This window comes from Nilaparvata lugens, chromosome X (genome assembly GCF_014356525.2).
Source record: "Nilaparvata lugens isolate BPH chromosome X, ASM1435652v1, whole genome shotgun sequence".
NCBI lineage: Eukaryota > Metazoa > Arthropoda > Insecta > Hemiptera > Delphacidae > Nilaparvata > Nilaparvata lugens.
Window position 1 is genome coordinate 13292148 of NC_052518.1, and position 20462 is coordinate 13312609.

The window sequence follows — 20462 nt, forward strand, 5'->3', positions numbered from 1 at the left end:
TTAAATAACGTACGGTACATTTATTCCATAAAAATATTTTCGAATATTTAGGATTAAACTAATTCCTCATCAAAATCTAAAGAAGTTAATGTGGCGACTACTTATTGTAATATTCATTCCATTCTGGCTCTTGATACCTAGGCTCGGTTGCACAAAAGCCGGTTAAATTTGAACCGTGATTAATTTCACAAGAACCAATCAGAGAAGGTCTTTCTGATAAGACGGCTTCTCTGATTGGTTCTCGTGGAATTAATCACGGTTAAAATTTAATTTCACAAGAACCAATCAGAGAAGGCCTTTTTGATAAGACGGCTTCTCTGATTGTTCTCGTGGAATTAATCACGGTTAAAATTTAACCGGCTTTTGTGCAACCGGCACCGTGTCATAATTTAAATTCTGAACCAAGCATTCAATCTTGAATTCAGTGTTTCATCTCAATAACTCAACATTATTGAGCAGCAAACTGTAAAATGTCGAATAATAGAATGCTCTGAGCAATAAGGAATTTTTTGTGTGTAGTTGAGAAGTTGATATTGTGGTACAGAAATTATTCACATTTTTATATGATCTGAATTGAAAATTGTAATCAATATCGCATTGCAATACTGTAGGAACGGTAATGAAATTGATTTGAAAAATGTATTATCTTCATCTAGGTGGAAAATGTTCGGTAATTGTGGATTCAAGTAATTATCGAAGAATAATTAAATGCAGTATTAAGGTGAAATAAAAATATCACCTTACTATGGAGAAATTCCACATCTCTGTGCATAGTGTAAATTTTAATAATTAAGTTCTTTATTAAGTAATTTATATCGACTTGCAGTGATTATTCAACTAAAAGTATAATGAGTCGTTCTTGTAGTACTAATTTCACTTCATAGCTTATACTGATATTTCAAGTTGATATCAATATCCTTTGAATAGATTGTGGTTCACAAATTTTTGAAGGTTCTTCTTCAGTAACTCAACACTCCATGAGTCAAAGAAGTGGAGGATTTTAAAAAGCTGTAGATGTTTCTTCAAGATTGCAATGTTTTCAGTACTACTTATTTTAGAATATGTATTTTATTATAAGTATTTTGTCGCTTGTTCTTTGTCAATAATTCTGAAAGCTGAAATTTTTACTATTCTATGATTTGTCTTTAATCTTATAAGTATAGAATACTCAAGTGTATTTGGAACTCGCTCCTCACTCATAGGCATTTGCCCATATGAGGAACCTTCTTCACATTTAATATTGTATTTTGTAAAAGAAGAAGAAATAAATCAATTTCAATATGGATACTATCAAGTTACCAAAATGGAACAAATTTTCGGTAGTAAATAACATCATGAAATGTTGAGGATTCATTCTCATGACATATTTGATTTCTCAGAAAATCAATCCTAGTGAAATTTATACAAATTGTTAACCCAATTAATTTTGAGTTAGAATTATTTTTTAAAACTGAAATTAATTTCCCTAGACATGATATTTTGAGAAATCAAATAAGTCATGAGATGAACAATGTATCCTCAACATTTCAAAAATTCATTTGTAACAAATTCGGAAATGGATATCTACCAAGATTTCAACTTTGAACGCTTATATCTCAAAAAGTAAAAATAATCCAACATAAATTTGTACCGTTTTAGTAAATTGATAGTATCAAAATCAAAATAATTTTAAAAATATCACTAGTTTCCAAAATCGTTGCACTCAACGTTAATATGTTGAAACGATCTACGACGAAAAACGTCATAAAATATTAATTAGATCAAAATACTTCATAGATATTCAGTTCTCATCCAATATTTTATATTTTAAGAGAATGATTTACACTATATTTACAGTGACATAAAGCAAGACTCTATAGAAAACAATACATTCACACTATTTAAGTATATACAGCATTATTCAAGACTGAGGCCAAGTTGAAAATTTTCCAATCAGTCATGTTTTCAACAAGTTATCAGTAATATTTAGAGCCACTTCATAATCGTCTCTCTTATAATACAAGAGCAGCACATTTTACTGTTAATGATATAAGTTGATTTTATTGCTCATTGTTTGATTCGAAGCTGAAAATTTTCTCTTCTTCAAAACGTTTTTAAAGCCACTTCAAAAACATTTTTAATAAAACAAGAACAGCACATTTTCATGAATTGATAACTAAGGAAATTAAGCCCACTATTCGAGGCCAGTAATATGAATTGATAATATTTTCGATTGATTTTCTTGTATTTTAAGACATGATTTTTATAAAAAAGCTCGATATCCCTACTGATGACATTTCAGACGATGAAAGAGGTGAAACTGCAGCGAAACAAAAAAATATACTGACTTTCTCATGATTTCATTCATCTTTACTTCAAACTCATGAAAATAATGATTTTCGGTCTTGGATTGGAATAATAAAAAATACACTGAAATTGCAAATTAAACTAAAATATATCTGTGTAATTAATAACTTACATCCTCCATAAATATATTATAATTTGTAAATAAATTAAACTTCAAATGACTAACTTCATGTGGCAGTCTATAATAAATGTACATACAAGAGAGTAAAATAAGTGAGCATGCAATAAGACTAAAATATAGACAATTATTATTATTATTGAATGACTACATATTCTTTATGTGGAGATGAAATAGGTTATAACCAAATACAATGTGAAATTGTAGTTTATCTCAACTAATGAATCAATATCTAGATGAATCTTTAAAATACTTCAATAAGAGAGCAGGATATATAGACATTCTAGCATTAATATTATATTAATGAAAGCCCCGCGGAATGTAATTATTCTAGTTGATCTATTTATTGACCCTCAGATTATTTTTAAAAATTGGAACAATTGATGAAATAGTAAGTATTTAAAATTTTTTGTGCAGTATATTATAGAAAAAATAATTTCACCTCAAAGTGGGCAAGAATTTAAATAAAGGAACATGAAAGTAAAAAATACTGTAACCTTAAATTTATAATAAACACTTACGCTTTAAAATCAACATTTCAATTCAAACAATTCAACAATGTCTTATCAGGAATTTGTTGGCTGTTATCAGCTGACTGAGTTTCAAAACGTTCGAGCCAAATCTTTGTTCGATGATCTTCACTAAAGATTGGCTTGAGAATTTCTTCAGTTCGGGAAATTCTATGGCAGAAACGCATCGAATCTCGAGCTAGCACTTCCCAGGGACCGACACGCGCTGAACGCAACGCGTAATCCCATGTTCGCATAGTTCTTACACTGACTAATCTATTTTCAGGAGCAAAGGTGACCTGCGAAAATAGAAAAAAAACACTTCAACATAATTCAGACTTCGAGAAGTGATAAAGTGATATAATTTCTTTAGCTATAACCCACGGACATTGATTGATCGAGTCCTTAATTTATATAGATTACAATATATACTGGCTTATACACTTATATACAATAGATTACAATAAAGCAAAGTTTTAGATAAATTTACATAATATAAGCTAGGAAAATAATTATTGAACTGTATATGATATGAAAAAAAGCACTTTGGAATAACAATCTATAGATAATATTGCTATGCATCTACATAAATTGGCGGAGCTTTGGACATATCAGTGTCCTTTCTTCGGAAAGAATATTAAAAAAACTTTCCAGTAACTCTGTACCAAAACGTTAATTTCATTTATTCAAAGGCATAAGAGTGTCGTGTGGGAGACATACATGTAACGTACAAATATAATCAGAGCTTTGGCAGAGTAGTAATTATATTTAAAAATATCAACAAATTATTTATAACATTAACAAATGTTATTATTAATAATAACAAATTATTTATAAAATGAAGCTGTGGCCCGTAGGTAGAGAAAGTTAAAGACATCAGAAATCAACTTGGAATTTCCGCGAAACAAATTGGTAAAATTTTTCAGTAGGCCTATTTATCACGAGGAAGTTTTGCAATAAACATGTTTGACAACTGTTATTGCAAAAATACCATCAAATATTAGGCCGATAGTTAGTGCTTCTTCTATGCTGTAATATTACTAAATATTACTCTCTAAATAAATATAAATAGCTATAATAAATCATACCGAGAGAACAGCATACAAAATACAGCATTTGGTTTATATATCTTCTTTGTAACTCCTTTTGTTTATAAATACTTTTCAATTGAATATATTTTCTCTGTTGATATTTTTTGACTATAAATAATAGTAATAAAATAAAAAGTTGGAGATAAAATAGTTATCAAGTGGGCAGCCGTTCGCGCCAAAAGATAGAAGTGGGAGGTTAGGAAAAAGGACGCTTCTCTTTCTCTTCTCGACTTGTCTTGATGCTGAGTAGTTTCGAGTGGTAAAGTGCTAAAATTAATTTGAATCTAATAATAATAAATAATGATAAGTGAATTGAGCCTCTTAAAGGCGGATAAGGGATAAGGAATTAATTTTTGGCCAGAAACTGGTTTGTTTAAAGCTTATGCTGAAGGAAGCCTACACTACAGTAATAAATTGGAGAGATCGATCTAATTTGCTATTTAAATAATAATAATAATTTGTTTGAGTCTATTCAAAGCTCACATTTTGTAGTACAAAAGGTATCTGTGACAAATATTGGAAAATATTGAAATAAATTTTATAATGTTTTGTTTTTTAATTCCTTTGAATGCCACAGGATGGGTTCAAGGAAGAAATATAATGATATCAGAAAAACTTGACTTCTTCTTTTTTATTATGTGTTTCCTAACAAATACAAATATGGTATGCTTTATCTTTAGGCAACAGTGGGTAGTGCTCTAGAGAAAATCTCGAACAAAATAGGAGCACCGTAATGCATTTCTAAATTCAAGACATTTATTGGATAGAATGAGAACAATTTATGGAGCTTTAGGCAATTGGCGAATAAACATAAAACTTATTTATTATTTACATATTGGCGGACGAGAATATGATAATTATTGTATAGATATCTGATTTTCGCTACTATAAGTGAATATATTGTTTCGTAAAGGAGAATGTCATGAGACTTGAACTCCTAAAATCACTTCAATTAAATGTCTGAATAACGCATAGCAAACTGGGCTTACTTTATTTTATAATTAATTGCTAAGAACATTCCAAAACCACTGAAAACATCAAAATAACCACTATAAATAACATTCCACTTTATGCTCATAATACTTTACAAACACATATAAACTTTTTCCTCAACAAATGCCAATGAATATCAGAGACAGTAGATGCTCACGGCGAGTATCATGACATTTTCAAATAAATGAACAGAAAGTATTATTTTATAAGACAAAGACTAAAACTGTATGGAAATTTTTCCCTCGATCAGCATATACAACAGCTCGTATCCAATTTTAGTAATTCTTTGATGAAGAAAATAAAAATTAACAATTTTTATTGTTAAATTAATTTTTAATTAAAAATTAACAAACGTGTTAGACAAGTACAAGGTAGGGGAAAGGGAAAATATGTTAAATAACGTGATTTCCACGATTAGATTCTTAAATCTAGTAGATTACTAATCGAATAGCATGTATTCATCAAGCTATTTATACTCCTGAATCAAAATGTCCATAAGTGCCTCTTCACTTTTCAAGAAGACAGCAGAAATCTTATACAGAGTACACATCCTGCTATGAAAACTCTGGAATGATAGATGTAGCAAATATCAAGGAATAGCAGTGATTCCGTTTTAAATGTTTTCCTTAGGAAGAGAACATGTTTTCCATTACGGAAGAGAACATGTTTTCCATTACGGAAGAGTGTATCTTTCTATATTCTTGATAGGACGTGTAAGGTACCTTGCCTTTGAGATATCTGTACAGAGATAAGTTGATGACGTCAATGTGGTAAAGCTGTCAAGGTGGTAACCTGCGGCCAGGTTAGCCGAGACGACGAAGGTGTTGCACCCTTCAGTCTGCTAGCACAACCTGGTCCTGGGTTCGAGTCCCATCGGTAGGTATGGACGTTTGATCATTTCATCAAATCACCGCGCACTTTCCATTGACCACATACAAGCTAAAACGCTCATGTAAGCATAATCCTAAATAAAAAAAAAACTCTATGCGGCAGTTATATATCGCCAATTTTAATAATGTTTTCACCGCTATTGCACATTCCACACCCGTCCAATGATCCTTGATTACTAATTGACAATTCGTTTACATGAATTGTGCAAAATTTCTAACAACTACTGACTCTACAGTGCTGCGGATTGTAATATTATCGTTTCTCTGTGCCACATTGTACTAACAGTAGGAAGGTATATTGTGTGTAAACTGGCAATAAACGGAGATGAAGTAATCACTTCCTTAATAAAGAAACACGATTAAATTGATAAATGTTCACCTTTATGGGAAAATATTGCGTGAAATAATGCAAGAATCTACAGAATGAAAGATTCAGTTATTTTAGCTTTCATGGAAGGTCGATATATTCATCAAAATCGATATAGTATCTGTACCAATATTAACCATTAGGTATATCTGAGCTAGTAAATAATGTGGATACATATTTTTATTATTTACATTAGCCTAGCCTACCACAATTACTTCCCACAATCCAATTTCCAACACGTAAACCGATCTATCTTTTTTACTTTAAATCATACTAAAATTTTGCGACTTTATAACTGTACATCTCATTTCATGATTTCCATATTCAAGTTCATTGTGTCGTAAACCTATATTCATTTGTAAAATGCGCAACTTTCTTTATTTGTAGATAAATTCCAGATGAACATTTTGGGAGCAAAAATAATTGATGATAACCAATATATATTATAGTTAGCAGCTGATAAATTCCTAAAAGTAATAATTATAACAATTACTTGTACCTACATTATATCATTTTTTATATAAACAAAACTAGTTTCGAGCACTCATGCCATTTTCAAGTGTTAAAATGAATTAAAGTAAAATATTTGTTTACTGAAGAATAATAATAGTTCATTTTGACACTTGAAAATGGCATGAGTGTTCGTAACTATAGTGAGGTCCACGTTATAATGGCAGTGGATAAAGATAGAAGAATAGCGATGCCGATTCTCTGCATTAATTAATTATATTTCTACATTGTCAAAAACATAATTGGCATCGTTGTGGACCTAGAAAAGGATAGTACCACCGGCTTTGTCGAATGATAGACAAGGATAGCAAAACCAAAGTTGATCAAATACTGTCATTATAACGTGGACCTCACTATAGTTCTGTTTAGGTATATAAAGATAAGTACCATATAAATAAGGTACTAGTAATTTTTGTATGATAATTAAACATCCAAGTAGCCCTATTAATAGGCTAAGTTATCCTAAAAGTAAATGCAGTATTCATAAATCGAAAAGTGAACACATTGATATTTACTTATTTATTCATACATTGAATCACAATTAATTACAGTAGCTGAATGGAAAAACAGACCCTACACCAAACTTCGAATATGTACATTTCTTCTTCCATGGAAGGTCGACATATTCATCAAAGTTTGGTGTAGGGTCTGTTTTGAAAGGTCGAAATATTCTTTAGCCTATAAAGTTCTTTGTGAAGTACTTTGCATACCTTTTTTCGAGATTTTGAACTTTCACTATCCTGGTTAATATTATCATCACAGAAAATTTGACACCACTTCTTATTGAGAAGATTGAAGTGATTGTTATCCGAGCAAAAATGTTCTTCATAGGTTGGTAACTGAAAATAAGAATAAATAAATCAGACATAATTACACAGCAAATGAATTATTGATTGATGACAGAGGATTACTAGAGGCCTTATTTTTATTTTAGACACTATTATCAAGATGAATATTCATTTTTGATAATAAATATGATTTTGATAATATTTTGAAGTAAACAAATATTAAATTTTTTAGCAGCATAAGTATCAAGCATAAGCAGCTGGGTTATTCAAGATTTTTCAGTTTTTTGTTTAAACTATTATTGTTAAGCGAAGGAAAGCTGTTTACGACTCGAGACAAGTCAGCTTGCTTTTCCTCCTTAGGAAAACAGTCAACTGCGTTCATAAGTGAGAAAAAGTCTGCTCTTATACCTGCTCTAGGTGTAAAAATAAATATTTGTGACCACATTCACAAATTTGGAAAAAAAGCATTTCCTATAACATTTCAACCATTGAGGATTCGGAAACTTACAGTAGCGGACTACTTACAGTGGTATGTCTACATGAGTCAGGAATATTACATTTACAAGATGGAAAACGTCTACTTGAACAGTAGAGTATTGGAGATGAGAGAGTGTAGTTCATATTTCTACATTGTCTACAAATAATTTGGCAACGGTCTGAGTTGGAAAAGGATAGAGCTATCAGCTTTGTCTAGTGGCAGGCAAGGATAGCAAACCAATAATAATCAGATGCTGGCTTTAAAACGTGAATCTCACTATACAGAGTCTACCACGAAAGGTGTAACAGCCGACGATCATAGGTGATTCTACATGAAATTTGCAACAAAAAATGTTCAGTAAAATTTTTTTATATCGACCTATAGCAAACCATCAGCCAAAATCTAATTCTAAGGATATGTTTGGGAAGAGGACGAAATTTGCAATACCATTCATAATGTTAAGTTACTTTGACGGTTTTGAACTTTTATGAGCGCTCAAAGTTGAAAAAGTATATTCGTCAAGTTCAAAGCCAAATTTCAAACAGTTTGAATGCACATAAAAATTTCAAAAACGTCAAATTAATCAAATTAGGCCTATATGAATGTTATTAAAAAATTTCGTCCTCTTTCCCACCATACCCTTAGAATTAGATTTTGATAGATAGTTTTCTAGTCAGGCTATTGATGTTTTTTCAAAAATATTGAGAAATCGATACATCTCGAAAACTAAGGTCGATATGAGAAAATTTTACTGCACATTTTTTTTGCAAATTTCATGAATCGTCTTCGGCTGTTACAACTTTCGTGAGACATCCTGTAAAATAAAGAGTAAACTTGGACTATTTGATATGATTTGGAGGAACTAACCTGGTAATCATGATCACAGGCTGCAGCAATATCAGAAACGGGATCAACAAAAGTTGGCAAGAGAGATTCTTCATCAATATCACAATAAATCGGAACATTCTCTTCATCAGAGTTTGGTTTTGAGTTGATAAACAATTTGCATGAGGCTTTAGACCTGTCTTTACTGTCAGCAAAGGCACTTGACACTCTTCCATCAGGTACGTAGTTCAATGTGATATTGTTTCTAGGAGATTCAATTATATTTTCACAACTATGAGGGAAATCTAAATGTTCGTTATGATTCTTTTTACATATCAAGCAAATCATCGCTTTTTCGAATAAAGGTACGCTGGCAGAATGATTAGCTGCAACATCATTGAATTTGGTATTTCCATAGAAAATGTATGTACTGCAGATATCTGACTCTGAATCTGAAGCATCGTCGTCATCATCACTTCCACTCAAAGAATCACTTTCAATACTAAAACATGAAATGTTATCAGCATCAGAAGGTTCAAATACTATGAAGCTATCTTCACTTTCTATGGATGATTCAGAATTCACTCTGGGTTTTGAAGCACTAATATCTTCACTGTCCAGTTTCATTTTACAAGCCATTAGTTGTTGTCGATCACAGTCTTTTTCCTTGTCGAAATTTGATTTAGCTTGATTTGCATTGAGATTGTAGAGTGATACAGATGGAGTTGATCGAATCCTACAAGGTGTAGCAGTTGTTGATTCTGTTGTTGAAGCTGCAACTCCCTTCATTTGTAGATTCTCCATTATTTTATCTGTGATGCAGGGTCGTTTGAGACTAGTACTCTTATTAAACTGAGTGTCTCTACCAAACTCTTGGTTAATAAAATCCATTCCATCTTTGGCTGCTTCCATTTTTTCTCTTCTATTGAATTTTTCTGCACCCTTTTTACCATGCTTTTTCCGGGTATTGGACCATCGACTGGAATTGAAACAACTTTTGACTGGATTGTTCATTTTCTTGTCACCCCTATAGGAGCTTGAGGAACTTTTTCCTCTACGTCTGGACTTTCTAGAATTATCATACTTCATTACCAATTCTGCATATTCATCGCTAGGTTTTATGCTAGGATTCATTTTCATAACTGAGGCGTAAGTTCTTTTAGGAGGTAGATTTTCTGTGATTGGACTAGAAGAGGAATTTTCAAATCTGTCCAATTGGTGACCAAGGTCTTCAGAACAAACTAACTGGTCATTCATCATATCATAAATTTTGTCCAGAACAATATCCCAGATCTGTATACTGCTTCCCTTCATTGCTGTGAGACTCTTACTTCCCACAAATCCTCCTACCAGATATGATATTGGTAAAATGTTAATCGCAGAAATTTCAGAGTACGTAGCCATCCTTCTGTCATTGGATGTAGTTAACTGCTTAGATGTTTTCACAGTGTTACATACTAAGTTAGAATGATGAGGAAAACAAGGAACAAATCCCTTCATATTGAAACTTGGTGATGAGTTACCTAATGACTGCGTATGAAATTGAGAATGCTGATTACCATACCTTGACAAATGTCGGGAAAGGAATGAAGCTACACCCGAATGTTCCATATTCTTGCGGGAGTCAGTTTTGAAACCAGAAGCATGAAGATACATGTTGATTTATTTCACAGATTCCAGACACGTTTTAGTACTTGTCACAAACGCAGTCAATGTCTTCGTTGCACTTATAAACTTTGAATTACATCAGACATAACTTAGTATCATAGTCAGAAACACACAACATATTATAAGAGTCTGACAACTGATGATAAAATTCACATGATATAGGTCTATGATTATTGATACGACCCATAAAATATTGATTTCTTCTTTGGATTTTCAATTTTTTCCTCTTCCAGACTTCTGATGAAAGACTTCGATGAGAGACTTCCTCTTTGATGAGCGACTTCTGATCTCTTTTTATAGAGTTGAATTTAGTGAGCACTGATTGAAATTCGCGACATTTAGATGCAAAATCGTCATTAAAAAGATTGAATGAATTACTGACAACACTTCTCGAAGGCATTTTCAAGCAGAAAATCACATCACATAATAAAATTCGAAAATTGAGACATATTTGATTCTTTGTAGGCTAAACAATAATAGAATTTAGAACTGAAACATCATCAATCATCTGGTCTAATATTAGTTGTTCATTTGTATTGAATCGCTCATTATCCGATTGCAAAAACATGAAAAAATATCATACAAACTTGAAATATAAGAAAATAAAAAATTATTATTTATTCGAATAAAATGAAAATTTGGATAGAATACTTTAATTGATCACGTTATGGGATAATTTCATCCATTACCAAAACTGCTTTTGAAAGCAGACTGTTTGAACGAAATACTATTGAAGAGGAAACAATTGCTCGAAATAAGAGTAGACGGAAAATGATTTCTTCGAGGGACATTTTCTCTTAGTTTGTAAATAAAGCTAGATTCCCAGCAAGTTATTCAATTCATTTACAATATCGAGTTCTTAATTGTGTTTTCAAAATTCCGGCCCCCCTATGTATATTTCCCTTAATATAACAATAGAATGACATTCCTTGTTTTAGTACGGTAGTACATAGACACACAAAAGAAAAATACTGTGCCGGTTTCACAAAAGCTGGTTCAATTTCAATCGTGATCAATTCCACGAGAACCAATCAGAGAAGCCGTCTTATCGAAAAGGCATTCTCTTATTGGTTCTCGTGAAATCAATCACGGTTAAAATTCAACCGGCTTTTGTGCAACCGGGCTTAAGTGTTTGATGCCAGATTACCAGCTCCAGTCACAGTGCTTGGTAATCACAAAGAACTGACTGAATGGAACGGGAAAAAACCGTTATTTGCGCATGTTCAATACGGTGTTTTCCTTGAGCGCTCCAGTGGGCGCTTTGTCAACTACAATGACGAAATTCTGGATTCAAAATTCTAAAAGTATAGAATAATTCTGAATGCTACTAGCATATTGCCATTCAAAAACGGGAATTCAACTCTTGAGCATTTCCCAATCCTAAACATAAACCTAGACTCAGTATGTTTTGCATTATTTAGCCGTTCTTGAACAGAACCATTCAAAACTATTACCAACCAGCTCGGCACTCGAATCCCAGATAAATCAGCTGTCTGATATCAGACAGTAGCAGACTACCTAGCAAATAAAACAATATTTAGTACGTAGGTGTTGAACAATCAATAATGTATTACAAAGTAAATAAACTAAAATATTAAAACGTATTTTCCTCGTAACAAATAGCTGTGAGCTGCATATCGTACAATTTTGATACCCAAAAAACCATCGCAGGATGTTTATTTCGTGGCCTAAAACGGCTTGGCTCTACCTATATTCATTACAATCCAGGTAATCATTTTCAAAATCATATTACGGTATTGAAGTTGAGTTAAAATAGTTCTATATCTACTGTGAACTGTATGCTGTGATGTAATGTTATCTCCTGTACAAAACTCAGTTTTGATATTCATTAGCCTAATTATACGTTAGGTTGACAAGTGTAGCTTACACACTAGGGTGTCGTCTGCAGATGCCGTCGTCTGTTCATTTTCTAAAATTGAAAATTCAATGTATCAAGAAACAGGAAACTGTTGTATTCAAATATTGGAATTTGATACTCTAAATTTGGAATTTACTAATTTTGATGATAAATTATTAAATTAGATTAGGTAAATAAATAAGATTAAATAATTGATCATTATTTGAATTTGGAATTTGATAATCTTCATACCCTTACTCCTTGTAGATTATATTCAATAATGAATCAAAGAATCACAGTACGGTGCTCATATACTAGTGAAATGACACTCTTTTAACAAGCAGGAATTGATTTAAAATTTGAAAGCAGCAATGAGCCAAGTCATTAACCACAAATTTGGAATTGACACGGTGAGATTGATTCAAAGTATAAAGTTTTAAACATTAATATTCTACGTAAATTCTGGTAATATTACTAAAATTTCTCATTGTAAATTTCTTTTTCACATTTTCTAAGACAAGTTATTGGTGACTTGCTAGGCTATAATATTGCCTATCTGGACAAACTGTGATGTGAACCTGACATAACTGTTCATGCAAACTGCATAAATTATAACGCGACATACAACATTATTCATTCCCATTAAAAGTATTCTAAATCAACTCATTTATAATTTGTTCCTAATCAGTCGGAACTTACTATTTGCTACAACCTAGCTCTAATTTAATAGAGACTAGGGATATAATAAACCAAACATTGTGATACCGGGTATCCTTTTAGGAACAAATACTTGATATATAAATTATTTAATTCTAATCTAGTATCAGATCCACATCCACTTGACTCTATCTGTGATAATATTCTTTAACAATTTTTATGACTGATATATAAGCCACTGTGATACAATTCATTGCCTAAATTACGACTTAACCGGAAAAAGATTTGAATCGACACCAGTTTCAAAAATTCATTAATAGATTAGCAATAACTTTTAGGAATAGGCTGGAACTTTTTTCGTGTGACCTAAATTGCTGATATGGGTAAAAAAGTAGTAAACACAACACAAGAAATCTCAAACACAGTACCTGCGGCCAGAAATAGCACTGGAAACACCAATGAAGCCAGACCCAACAAACAATATATATGTAACCATTTAGTTCATGATGATGACAAGGCGGTTGCCTGCTGCTGCAATGAAGCCATATGGTATACTAAATGTGTAAACATCTTTGACCAACTTTATGAATTGATGAAGGTAGAGACAAACACAGATCAGTTATGGCTGTGTGAAAAATGTAAAACTCATATAAATAACGAAGCTACCAATATATCTACTCTGCTGAATGTCTCAGAAAACTATGCTACTGACACTGAATGTAATACAAGTGCGCGCGGTATTGTCACTGCTAGATCAAATGATAACTCTCAAACTAAACGGTATGATATTATAATTAAGATATTACTTGACGACATCAAGGAGCTGAAGAATGAAATTTCTCTTTTAAAGACTGACAAGGAAAGACTATCAGACGCTTTAGCACGAAAAACGGACGTGATCTATAAGTTGGAAGGCATAATATCCGAATTTGCACAGGGGCTCCATCCACAACACTCGTGCCCTACCAGGAGGCAAGCTGAGCAGGATGCAGCTAACCTTTTCAGCGAGGCTGAATGCTACACCCGGGGGGACTGGGACTGTCGTTGAGCCTCAGGCGGGTCGAGTCATGGATCACAGCCCACCGGACCACATCAGGGATCCAAATCACTCATGTTACAAGAGAATGAGTACACATGAGAGAGCGCAAATGATGGTGAATGAGGCAGACTACAACTTGGAAGATGAAAAGAGAAAACAAATGCCTGAAAAAACGACGCATAGGAGAGAGACAACACAGATGAATGAGGCTGCATCAGGGCGATTGTGATATATGGACTGGAGTTACAAATGGAACTGGTGGGGAGATTCCTTGATTGGGACAGCATCGACACAGATAAAAAAATCTAATAGAATTAAGGCAAACATAACGGTGATCCCAGGTGGGAGGATACAGGATGTGAGCAGATTTATTGCAGGTCAGAAAACGCTACCAAAGAAAGTTCTCCTTCATGTTAAATATAGATCCGATTTTCCTCTCACAATAAACTCTACACTTAATTATTATAATCTAAGGGCCACTGCTAACAAATATGTAACCTATAACACTAATATTGAATGTATAAGGATACAGTTAATTTACATAGGTACTAAAATAATAAACCTCATTCCAAATCACTTTCTCATGGACAATAAGATCAGCGGAAAAATTAAACTGGATATAAAAACCTGGACTTACAGTAATTTCTTCTTCCATTTAGATATATGACTCGAGATTTCTGCTCCAGCATTGTTTTTTCATTATTTTTTTTTTTCATTTTTCAGTGGACTCGCTTACCTTTATTTTGAGTACCTATTCCTCTGTTTTCTTCCTTCCCCCCATTTCTCCCTTCCCTTTTTTCCTCATTACTTCTCTTCTCTTCTTTGCCTGCCTATTACATGGGAAACCATAGTTGGCTAGGTATCTTCCTCTCTTTTTTTCTCTTCTACAACACACCCAACCACAAAGCCAATGGTTTTTTATATTTGTAACATTTTATTGTGTTTTATTTGTTTATTTGTTTGAAAGATGAAGAACAAAGAATGCAATCACAGTCTACCATCTCAAATATACAGCGAGGCTTACAGAATAAAATGGAAAAACTACAGATAGAATTGAACCAATGCTCACCTGATATAATAATTCTTACAGAACATGGCTTGAAACATGAGGAGCTCTTGAGTACAAATATCACTGGGTACTCCCTTGCTGCTGAGTTCTGTCGCAGAATTTACTTGTGGGGGGAGTAGCACTCTACAGAAAAAATGACATTGTATCAAGCGTTGAAGAAGTAACCCTATCTGAACCATACAAGCCAATGGAGAAAGCATTTGAAACTATTGCTGTAAAAATAAAACTTGAATCACTGAAACTGCTAATAATAGGAACACCCTAAAGACCGACAAACAAATTTACAAGGACCTGAACAACATGCTGACACAGAATGTTTGCTCTAATTATGACCTGCCTGCAACAAGAATCACACAAGCATCAGCAACTAGTATAGATGGATGCTATCATAATGTTGAGAAGAAAAGCATTAATGTCAAGGTTCTTCCAAATCAGATTTCCGACCACAATGCAGTATTGTGTAAAATAAATTACAAACTTGACCGTGAAACCATCATATACAGATTTGCACGAAACTTCTCAAAGAAAAGCCTGATTAGACTAAAAATGAAACTTGAAGTGGTGAGCTGGCAGCCAATGTTTGAGTCAATTCATGTGGATGATAAATACAGTTTCTTCTTGAGGACAGTTCGCCAGAAAAGTGATGAAGTAATGCCAAGAGAATCTAAAAAAACTGCAAAAACGAAGAAGCTCATATTCTGGTATAATAATACAATAAAACTGAAGAACAATGTATTAAACGCTCAAGATAAGTATCTACTTACAGGTTCACAGGAAGACAGGGAGGTATATGCTAGATTGAAAAAAGAATACGACCTAGATGTTGCAAACAAGAAGAGGATGCAAACCCAAAGCATTGTGAACCAGGCAGACAACTAATCTAAAGTACTCTGGAGTAAATGAATAAATGAAGAAAGAAAGGGGAATAAACTCGGTAAACATGAAAATATCTGCTTATCCAGGAATAACAAAACAATCAGTGACCCATACCATGTCAGCAACATTCTAAATGCCCAGTTTACACAACCTACAACTGAGACTAGCACTGAAATAGAATCTGCCTTGCGAACTGTGGATGAAACTCCAACGTTTGATAACATTGAATGGAAAACCCTGAAAATCAAATTAAAGAAATAAATAAAGAAATAAATACATTTATTACAGGATCAGAAGGCATCTGCATATATCACCAAAATATAAGAAGCATGCACTCAAATTTCGACTTATTTCTATTGCATCTTAACAGCCTTTCTGTGAAACCATTAATAATTATACTTAGCGAGGCGTGGTTACAGCATGAGAAGGATGTTCTCTTATACCAAATAGATAACTACGAAAGCTTTTCCGCATTTTCTGCTTTGTCTAGAGCTAGTGGTATAGTGGCTTATGTGCATAAATCTGTTGTTGCAGTGTTGGGAGATTTCGCAATTCCAAATTGTGATTGTTTGCTTTTAAATTGTATCTATGGTAGTCTCAAATTTTCGGTTATGGGAGTTTATAGATTGCATATTGGTGATCGTCAGTTATTTGTTAATATTTGAGACTCGCTCTTGAGAATATTCCAATAAATGAATTAATTTGTCTAGGAGACTTTAATATTGATATAGGCTCAAACGATATAATTGCGGATGATTATCTTGACTGCTTAAACAGTAATGGCTCGAACAGTTGATTGATATCGATACTAGGGTAACAGAGATATCATCGACTTGCATCGATCATTTCTCTTATCGCTCTATCCGGTCACTATCAGTAGAGTTGCCGTAATAGATAACTCAATCACAGATCACAGAGCGGTAATAGGCTTCTTGCCAGTTGGACAAATGAAAAGAACTTTGTGTGATTGTCCTGAAATAAATAAACTAGATTATCAGCTACTTTCTAATAACATCAGATCCCATTCATGGACCAATATACTCGAAATAGATGACACAAATACTGCATTTAACAAATTTTATGAAACCTTCAATAGTATTTTAAATAGATCCACATTAAACGTAAACTAAAAAATAAAATCAAAATGATAAAACCGTGGATGACACCTGGATTGTCAAACAGTATTGCTGTAAAGGATAAATTATATAAGTTACATAAACGAATGCCAAATAATACCGCTTTAAAGAATAAATTCATAGCAATGAGAAATAACGTGAAGCAATGGGTAAAAACGCAAAATGTAAATATTACTCTGACAATCTGCTTTTACACTCCAAGAACTCTAAAAAGAAATGGGAAATTCTGAAATCATTATTACCTGGTGAGAGCAATAGTATTCAAAATATACAGTTAAATGAGGATGGAACAATCATCAGTGATAGTAAAAGCGTTGCAAATTTGTTCAACGAGTATTTTATTGATCTACCTGAAAAACTCTCCCAATCTCTTCCACAAGTATCAGATGATATAGTCCAGCAGTACAATTACGAATTTCAAAGCGAGCAAAGTCATACGACCATCTTTCTCAGCCCGATTGATGAATGTGAAATAATTCAAACCGTTAAAAAACTCAAATTAAACGTCAGCTCTGGTAATGATGGATTAACATCAAGAATCTTAAAGGAGAATATCACTCACTTGTCCACTGTTATAGCATACTTATTTAATTTGGCGATAGTTGAAGGGCAGTTTCCAAAAATATTGAAAACAGGTACCGTAATCCCTATATTTAAAAAAGGGGATAGGATGTCCAAAACAAACTACCGTCCCATCTCACTCTTACCTACTCTATCAAAGGTGTTTGAGAAACTTATTAAAAAAAGATTAATGAACTTTTTAGATAACAACTTTTTCTTCTCCAATCAACAGTTTGGTTTCAGGCAGAATCTCAACACCGAGCTTGCCCTTCAACATTTCCTGCAAAATATATACTTAGGATTAAATAAAAAACAAGGTAATTGTGCTGCTGGATTGTTTATCGATATCAGTAAAGCATTTGATACTGTAAATCATGATCTTCTGCTACATAAACTGTGGCGAGCAGGTATTAGAGGTGCACCCTTGGAACTGCTTGGAACTTTCCTACAGGGAAGAAGTCAGGCAGTAAAAATTAATAATCAAATTAGTGACTTGCGTGATATCTGTCATGGGGTCCCTCAAGGGTCGGTCCTGGGACCTATATTATTCTTGATCTACATTAATGACTTATTCAATGGTGACTTTAAGGGACAATTAACAACTTTTGCAGATGACACTGCCTTATCATACAGTCCGGACCAACAGGACCAACTTGCTTATGACATGCAACAGGACTTGAATAAACTGTCATTTTGGTTCACTTGTAATAAGTTGGCAATGAATGTTCAAAAAACTAATTACATCTTGTTCAGTCTAAGTGGCAGTAGAAGTTTTCCTATGCCTATCTTCCTCCACGGATTTCACTGTAGGCGTGACTCTTGCAGTTGCCCTGTTGTGAAAATGGAATCCAATGTAAAATATCTAGGGGTGCTTCTAGATCATAACTTGAATTGGAAGTCCCACATTAAGTCCCTCAAGAAATCTCTTCAGTTCTACCTTAGAACAATATTTAAATTAAAGCAGATGTGCAATAAAAGTACCCTGAAAGAGATTTATTACGCATTTGCCCATTCAAGAATAAGTTATGGATTGAGTTGTTGGGGAAGTACATATTATTCCATTTTGGATCCCATTATAAAGCTACAGAAGTCTTTTATCCGAATAATTGCTGGTGTAGGATACAGGGATAGCACTTTACCACTATTTCAAGAATTCGAGATACTCCCTCTGAGACACATGTATATCCACAAGGTACTTAATATTTTCTACCTGCTGAGTGGGAATGATGGTGTAATAGTAAGCTATTGTGAGGTGGTGGAGGGCTCTCATTTGACGCGAGGAGTACTGAATCGCCATCTCCGAGGATTGAGACCTAACTGTACCCTTTTCAAAAAATCTTTTATGTTCCTCACCCCAAAATTTTTCAATCTTTTACCTATACACATCAAGATTAATTTTGGGTCCCAAAATAATAAGTATTACATCAAAACTAGCATAAAAAGATGGCTACTAAACTGCGATAGGGTTGGGGTGGAAATGATGTACAACTCCGTAATATAGTTCCAAAGGCTGTTCATTTATTTCCTTGTACACTGCGTATTACAGTCCCAAAGGATCCAATGGTAATTGAATTGATTATTCTAAATGATATTTGAGTACTGTTTAATTTAAAAAAAAATGTATATATATATATATATATATATATATATATATATATATATATTATGTATTTATATTTTTATTATTATTCTACGAGCCATTTTATATATGGTTGTTGTATTATGTATGTTGTGGTTTCGGTATTCTATATTTTTCAAACCCTTACTTTATTGTGCTTGCTAATTTTGACTTTTGTCTGAGATTTGCGTATCATGTCTTATCTTGAGCTTGTTGTTATTTTATTTTATGCATAGAATTTTCCACTCTTGCTGATTTATGTATTTCTGTCTTTATCAATTCATCTCAAATTAATTAATTTATTATTCTTATTGTATTTTTTCATTTAAAGAAAATAGGTATTGTATACACTATTTTAGATAGTTCTTAGTTTTATTTAGTTATATATTTTTCTCTCTTTCGTTTTCGTTTTCAATAAATATTGTTTTTTTCTGTCTCTCTGATGCTCCTCCATGCGGACGTGACTTAGTCACTTGCATGGTAGAATATTTCTGTATATTATGTGAAATTTCTGCAAGTGCAATTTTGTAATTATTTTGTTTTTTTTATACGGAAATAAAGATTATTATTATTATTATTTAGAAACTTAGGATAGAGGGGAAGGCTCTCCAATGGATAGACAACTACTTATCAAACAGAAAACAGTATGTGGAAATTGATCACTTTGTAAAAAACAACATTATTATAAATAAAAATTATACATATAATCTTTTTTATCAAAACTTATATGATCTAAAAATTATACATATAATACATTATATACATATAAATCATTACTACGGACAGTAACAAAGGGTGTACCACAAGGATCAATCCTGGGGCCGCTGCTTTTTTTAGCATATATAAATGATCTACCAGAAGAACTCGGAAATGAAAAAAGTTGCATTCTATTTGCTGACGACACGACCAACTGAGAGAAGCACCACAACTGAGATCACAATAGGCACCACACTGGACGAAGTCACCAATATCTGCAATAGATTGAAACTCACAATCAACAAAGACAAAACAGTTCACATAAATTTCACTCCATCCAATAATCCGAACGAGCAGATTAGTAAATAG

At 32.9% G+C, this 20462-nt stretch overlaps 2 protein-coding genes across 4 annotated transcripts in view; one reads left to right on the forward strand and one right to left on the reverse strand.

Annotated features, from left to right (window-relative positions):
* Window positions 1-1784: 1784 nt before the first annotated feature.
* LOC111061334 lies at window positions 1785-11098 on the reverse strand. Its single transcript, XM_022349028.2, has 3 exons — window positions 8958-11098; window positions 7535-7663; window positions 1785-3272 (listed from the first exon to the last, which is right to left on the reverse strand). Exons 1-3 carry the CDS (start codon window positions 10569-10571, stop codon window positions 3003-3005), a joined length of 2013 nt encoding a protein of 670 aa, XP_022204720.2. The 5' UTR covers window positions 10572-11098; the 3' UTR covers window positions 1785-3002.
* Window positions 11099-12075: 977 nt separating this feature from the next.
* The window catches only part of LOC111061313 (leucine-zipper-like transcriptional regulator 1), a 59068-nt gene continuing 50681 nt past the window's right edge, over window positions 12076-20462 (forward strand). For all 3 annotated transcript variants that reach the window (XM_039442450.1, XM_039442449.1, XM_022349007.2), the window contains exon 1: window positions 12076-12311. The gene's annotated coding sequence lies outside the window, so the exon portion shown is untranslated. The remainder of the gene's footprint in view (window positions 12312-20462) is intronic.